At 45.3% G+C, this 7006-nt stretch overlaps 1 protein-coding gene across 1 annotated transcript; it reads right to left on the bottom strand.

Annotated features, from left to right (window-relative positions):
- Positions 1-297: 297 nt before the first annotated feature.
- On the bottom strand, positions 298-2198 carry LOC104834773 (potassium voltage-gated channel subfamily C member 3-like). The gene is made up of 2 exons (XM_010572348.1): positions 1708-2198; positions 298-1102 (listed from the first exon to the last, which is right to left on the bottom strand). Exons 1-2 carry the CDS (start codon positions 2196-2198, stop codon positions 298-300), a joined length of 1296 nt encoding a protein of 431 aa, XP_010570650.1.
- Between the last annotated feature and the right edge of the window lie 4808 nt (positions 2199-7006).

Genomic DNA, 7006 nt, shown 5'->3' with positions numbered 1-7006 from the left:
TATGGTGCACATTCAGGCTATAATGCAGCATCACAGCCTGCCTCCAAACAGCCAGATGAGAGAGAGGCATGTAAAAGAGCATGGGATGAAGTACAATATAGGAAGGACCCATGGGATTCAACAGGTCTGATCCGTTGTGTATCAAGTACTGCAACCTGAGGCCTAACCAATCATTTGAAACATGCTAAGGCAGCAAGTAAATGCAGTAAGAACTATCTGCACTCCCTTCCCACCAAGGGAATAAACCATGCTGAAGGTTTACTGCTAAAGGCAAGGGGGAACAGACGTTCTGAAGCGTTAATGTTTCTTGCTCCTTTTCAGCTTCTGTTTGAAGTTAGCAATGTCATAATAGCTTTTAAATTTCACCAGGAAAATAGGTATTGGGATAATAATAGTTAACATGCCAAATACCGCAGCTAAGGCTGCCGTCACTTGGCCAACTGTGGTGAGAGGGATAATATCTCCGTAGCCCACTGTAGTGAGTGTGATCAAAGCCCACCAGAAGCAAACAAGAATGTCAGTGAAGTGCAGCTCCCCTGTGTAGGAGGGATGGCTACCAAGCAACTCCCCATAGAAAAAGAGAGAGCCAAAGAAGAGGGTCTCAAAGGCCAAAATCATCAGCAGGATGCAAATCTCTCTGAGGATAGACTTGAGAGTGTAGCACAGAACCCTCAGGATCAGTGGCGTTTCTATCAGCTTGGATATCTTCAGGAGTTTGAGGAGATAGACAATGCGAACAAAGCCCAACCAAAGCCCCAGGCTTGGCATTCTCTGAATCTGCCCAGCCACAAAGAGCTCAATATAAACTGGGAAGAGGGAGAGGAAGTCAACCATGTTCAGGGGATTTTGGAAGAACAACTTCTTGTCTGGGCAGAAACAAAATCGCACGGAGAACTCAAAAGTAAACCAGAGGACGCAGAAAAGCTCCAGATGAAGCAAGTAGGCAGCCTGGTGGTAATAGGGTTCATGGTCGTTGTGGGAGACCGCAGAATAGCCAACAGAGGTGAAGTTAGCAGTAAAGAACTCAAATTGTGCCTTGGTCTCCTCACAGAATATGATGACAATTCCAACGATGAACAGCAGAGAAATAAAAGCCAAGCACCGCAGAGGGAGGAAAGGGCACGCATGCAATTAATTCAACAAACAAGTATTGCATAACCTCACTGCCCCACCACAACCCCAGGATCCCCTCCACAGGCACAGTACAATCCCAGATTAATCTTTCTCAAATCACCATTGTTTTGCTCACATGCAGTGCATTTTCTCCTTCCAGATTTGAAAAATAGAGAAGATTGGAGTCAAAGAAAAAACCACCTGAACTCATATATCAGAGTTTGTCAGGAAGGGGGAATGTCTGACAGCTGGAGTAATACAGACAGACTCACACTGAGGGCCTCTTCAGCACTAAATGTTGGCTCTAGAAATACCAGCAGCACAGAAAACATCCTCTGCAGTCTCTGACTTGTGCTTGTTGCTCTGCATGCCTGACATTTTAAAGAGGCAGGGGGCATGCATTTTGTACAGAGAACAGGGACAAGAAAAGAGAAGGAGGTGTCTGTCAGTGAGAAGAGAGAATTTTATTTTCTTTTTTAATCTGGGACTCAAAGCATACTCATCAAAGCTATGAAGCCATTAGCATTTTTCTTGGACCCATTCCAGTAATCCCAAAGGACAAAGGCTATGTCCGTCTCCACATACAGTATTACCTTAGCACTGAAAGAGGAAAAGGGTTTTTCAAATATAGACCAAATCTTTGGCTGCCACCTGGTTCGCCAGCTGAAATCCCTTCTTTCTGTCTGGACTATGAGGCATTGGTCATCAGTCTGTTCATTTTCATCCCAAATGTTAAACTCCTCTGGATGGACCTCTTTATTATTCAGCTTTAGCCAGCAGCAGGATGCTAGCTGTGTCTCATTTATTTCCCAAAAAGTCAATTCTTCTTCTAAGACTGACCTACAGGTATTGATGGGGCAGTGGAAATGTTTGGTTCTGTAATAGTTCAACACATAGCTGAAGATCTCAGCACTCCTATCAAAAAAAAACTCTTTGGTGGTAGGATCATAGTCATAGATGCTTGGGGCATGTGGCTCTGTTAGGCTGCACAGCTTGGTCCCTGGGAAGGTCCGGAGGGTGCTGCTGTATGTCTCATATCTGACTCCCCCAATATTCAAGATGATTTTTTCCTTGGAGCCTTCCATCTGCGAGGGAGATGCAAGTCCTCATAGGCTCTTGTTTATCTTCAGTCAAAAAGAGAAGAACACAAATTAGAAGAAGTAAAGTAAAGCAAGTTTTGGAGCAGGAATGTTTTCCAGGGTACCTCATTCCAGTGCTTTTAAAGCACATTTTGTACCTGCAACCTGCATCTCCTATAGGCAGGAAGGCACTTCTGCCATTTCCTATCATGTTCAGTGCCTGTTCCCAGACTCTGCTCCATGGCCATATTGTCTGAGCACTTTTCAGGAGATGCATCAAACACAATGACAAACATCTGGTTTGCATTGCTCTCCCTCTCAGCTTCTCCCCATGGGGACAGAGCACACAATCCAGAGTCTGTTTCACCATAATTTTTCATATGCTGTAGATAATCATTGCAATAAACTCATTTGAGTCTCATTCCCAAGGTGTTCCTTCCACTATCCCTCCCCTCCTCTAGTTCTTCCATCTCCGCCCCCAATTTCTTTCTTTACAAGCAGTAAAGCACACCTCCATGTGCCAAAGAGGTAAAACAGTCATCAACAGCTTATTCTCCAAACAAGTCTTTAAACATAATCTCCTGTGTTGAGCCTGGCATAACAAGTTTCACAAGAGATCCTGCTGCCTCGTGGAAACATTTACATTGTCTGAGTTACGTTTTTTCCTTGAGTCTTCCCTATACAGAGTCCCACTGAACCAAATCACCTTTCTCTCTGCAGGAAGCTGCTCTTTACCTGGAATCTATACGCAGGATTCCTGGACTAGACAGAAATGCAGAACAACATACTGCCTCCTCCTTCAGGGCTGGCTGACATCTCAGTATAGCACCAGAACCCGCTGCCAAGGCCTCTGGCATTGGAAAGCATGTTCAGTTGCTTATTTCCTGTAATACATCCCCTGTTTTGCTCTTCAAAATCTTACATACCTGGGATAAACTTGAGCCCTGCTTTATGAACATTATTCTAAGAAGGGAGGGAAACCAAGGATCTCTGTAGCCTCAGAGGCACGTAGGAGAGGTGCAGAATAGGGGCAGGATGTTCCTGAGAAAGTGACTAGGACTGTCTTTCATGCACAGGTATCCACTTCTGACTGTCTGTACCCCTCCATTTCCCCTCCTCCATTCCTATACATTTCCATCCAACTTTCTCTTATGCCCTGCATTTCTAGTTCTGGCCCTTCTCTTCTTGTAACAGAGCATGCTTCTCTATCTTTCCTTCTCTTACCCAGAGGTGGCTGCTCAGTGTGCTGGAACCATGCACACAGAAACTCCAGTTGTCCCTCCTCCCTTTTTTGCAGAAAGTGCTGAGCATGGGAGTCACAGGTCACTTCTGCAACAAACCTTTCCAGCCAGGATTAGCAGGGAAACAAGCCTGGCATCAGGGGAGACTCCCAGAAATAAAGAACTACATACAGCACTTCATTCAGCTTTATCAGAAAAGACTGGAAGCTGCAGCTTGGTCACACACTCACGGCACAAGAGAATTACTGCCCCTCTGCTGTCCTTGCCAATCCCAACATATGTGAGGCTCGATGCAGCTTTACCCTACAACTTTCAGTAACTTCAATGAGAGCAGGAATGAGCATAAGGACTAAAAGTGTGCAGGCATTGCTTAGTACTTGCTGCACAGGAATCCACACAGCGTGATTCTAAGCAGGTTAGATTAATTCAGCACTCAGCAAATCTGGAGTTATATTATTGGCCTCTGTTGCCTAGCTTTCTAAAGAGCACAGTGATTTTTGAGATCCCAGCTAAAATTGCCTTTATCTGCTTAGAGTATCTGCCAGACACGTCTTAAACATACCAATCCCCATGTAAGAAATGAGCCGAGAAGTGCCATTTCATATTCTTACCTTGGTGCTATTGCAGCAACCCTGCAACCAGAAGAAAGGAGAAGAGACTGGGAAGAACAGAGACAAATTCAGTGAAAACAGGATGTTCGATGGCTAGTCTCCAAAGCTCAACTCTCATGGATGCCAGAAAACAAAACCAGCCAATAGCCCTGAGAAGATGCAGAGGCCCCTCTCCCTTGTTCTCTACCCTATCAGCAGTCACTCTCCCCACTCGGGGAATAACACTCAAACAAGAAGGCAACAACTGCCAGGCCAGATACACTCTCACTACACTGCCACCCACTGCTCTACTAACAATCTCAAAGGGCCATGGTGTTTGGTAAACACGTGGAGCTCAAATGTCCTAGGACCAATTAAAGATTAAACTATCAAGCCACAGAAAGGCAGACAGAGCACTGTTCGTTCTTGGCTGTGCCTTATTCAAGTTTGAGTTAAAAAATAATATAGAAAACAACAGGAGCAAACAAACAAACCACCTGACCTCCCATCTTCTTGTCACACTCTCTCCTTTTTTGGTTTAAAGGGCTTATTTCTTCATTTCTGGATAACCCAAAGCTTAATCGTTCAAACCCACTGATTTTAAATGCATTTTTTGTCATCGATTACTCCAGGAAGAAGCTTGGCACATAGTTGTTAATCTCAGTCAAGAAAGGCATGCTGCATGTGGAATTTACTTTCAGCCGACATTCCAAGGCCATTTCTAAGTATCACCTCCGCTTACTTCAAGCTCTCTGGAAAGAAAGCAGGAAAAGGAATTTCCTTATTCCCAGCAAGAGCAAGACTATTCAGGAAGGCTCTGCGGTCTTCCTTTTCAGTTACTCAAAACAAAAGCAGATTCATGTCTCTTTAGAGGAAGTATTATCACAGTTCACCTGCAAGATTTTTCATTTTAATCCACTACCTACATTACCCTGAGACACTGAAATCTCTCTTCTTTTAAAAAATAGGTTTTCCATTTAGGCCTTTTGCCTAGGTAGCAGTCTGGTTCTTGGCTCCTCATTAGCACTTCACCTGCAGGTGCAAGTAACCTCACTCACCCTAACCATCCAGATTCCCAAAGTACTACAGGGACACCACAGACAATCCTGGCCTCTTCTCTCAGCCAACACCACAGCAAGGCTGCAGAAACTAGAGTGGCAAATTGCTGCCAAACTTGTGTGGGACGTTCTCAGCAACAAGCCACCTTTGTCCATTACTTCCCAATTCTGTACTGAGCAACCTCATAGCCAGACATCACAAGCAGAGCAACAGCGCAAGCATAGTTCCCCTTAGATCCTGGCTCTGAAAGCCCATGAAGCATGTGAAATCTATGCTAGTTCAGTCCTTGCTCCCTTCCATCTCTGTAACAGACACCAAATTCTTCAGCTCTTTCTCCCTTTCCACAGAGAATAGGAATGAAAAACACTCCTTTTAATTTAATTTCTGGTATGTGTCTGAGGTTCTGGAAGCAGGTGATCTGATCAAGTTTGATGTATTCTATCTGTTCCACAGCACTGCAGTGCCTTTTACAACTTTGCACTGCAGTTGATTTCTGAAATCCAGAAATAATCTGGCAAGCAAAATGACACATGGTGTTCCTATGCTCTGAATAAGACCCTTTGATTGCAGTAAACAGCTTGTCCTTTCAGGACATTTTTTAAGCAGATGAAAACAGCAACTCCATTTCCAGAGAACGGGGCCCTATTCCAAGTTTTCTCCCTGCCTCATATCTTCTAAGAATTCACTTTCACTGCATGAGGCACTGCGGGAGTTTGGCAACAAATGTCAAATCTGCTCCCTCAACCTTACTTTTGAGTAATGAAACGCTTGTTTCAATTTGGCCTACAATTATTAACACCAAAGAACAAGGTAGACTTTTTTTGGGGGGGAGGCAGGGGAGAGGAGGTTGAAGCCGTAATGAACTGAGGCATTTTTCAAAGATAGTATTTTAACAGAACTCATTCAGCATTTCTTTCCCATAATCTGTGCTATTTAATAAAATAAATATTTCGTACAGGGCAGCAGTTCTGTAATTTTTTTCCCATTCACTCATATTCAGATGCACATGGTCTCAACTATGCACTCAGGCACACTCGTGTTAGTCTAAATTAGGTGTTTGCGCTAGAATGTAAGAGGAGTTTTAGCTTTCCAGTACAAGCACTTCTTCAGAGAAAGTTCATAAAAAGCTGGGGAGGATGACTAACAGTTTTGCAAACAAAGATCTTTCTTTGGAATACTGAACAAAAGAGCTTAAGCTATCCTAAAGTCCTGTCAGCCTTGAGTAAAGACCAAGCTACTCTTTAGGTGGTGGAGATAGCACCAAAACCTACAGGCTTAGCTTTTCTACTAGCAAAACCAGTGTAAGTAGCTTCTGTGGGCTTCCACTACCTCCGGTGCTTTTTTCCCCATCCCACGTTTCAGTTCTACTGCCCTTCTGACCTCTAACACAAGTGTATTCCTGGGATTATGCAAACAGATCGGTGAAAACATAAGTGTGAAAAAAAAAAAAAAGCCGCCAAACCCAAGATGATTTGCAGCCTGGACTGTTTATTGATTCAGCCTACTGCACAAACCTGCAAAACGTTGCAACTGGAAAGAAGAGCAGTTAAGTCTTCTGCGAGCGCAGACACACACGGCCGAGGCTGGGCGGTCAGGGACACCGAAAGCAACCGTGTGATCCGCGCCACTTTGCTGAGGAGAACTGCCTCCTGCCTCGCCCTCGAGGCCCGTGGCGGGCTCCGTCTTCCCGGCAGCGCTGAGTCAGCGAGGTCCCGCGGAGACAGCGTGAAGCCCTGCGTGATCCGAGCGCCTTCCCCTCTTGCTGCGGGACCGTGCTCCACGCCCCACCGGGTCCAGCAACCCGCCCGCGAGTCCTCTGGCCACTCTTCCTCACACCGCTCTCTGCCCTGACCCCGAACGCACCTCACCGTCCCGCAGCTCCCCCAGCTGCGTGAGGGGAGAACACGTCTGCTCTGCGCCGCCT

Source organism: Haliaeetus leucocephalus, unplaced genomic scaffold, assembly GCF_000737465.1.
Source record: "Haliaeetus leucocephalus isolate CR32 unplaced genomic scaffold, Haliaeetus_leucocephalus-4.0 Scaffold340, whole genome shotgun sequence".
Classification (NCBI taxonomy): Eukaryota; Metazoa; Chordata; class Aves; order Accipitriformes; family Accipitridae; genus Haliaeetus; species Haliaeetus leucocephalus.
Note: the sequence above shows the minus strand (reverse complement) of the source record. Positions and strands in the feature narration are given on the sequence as shown.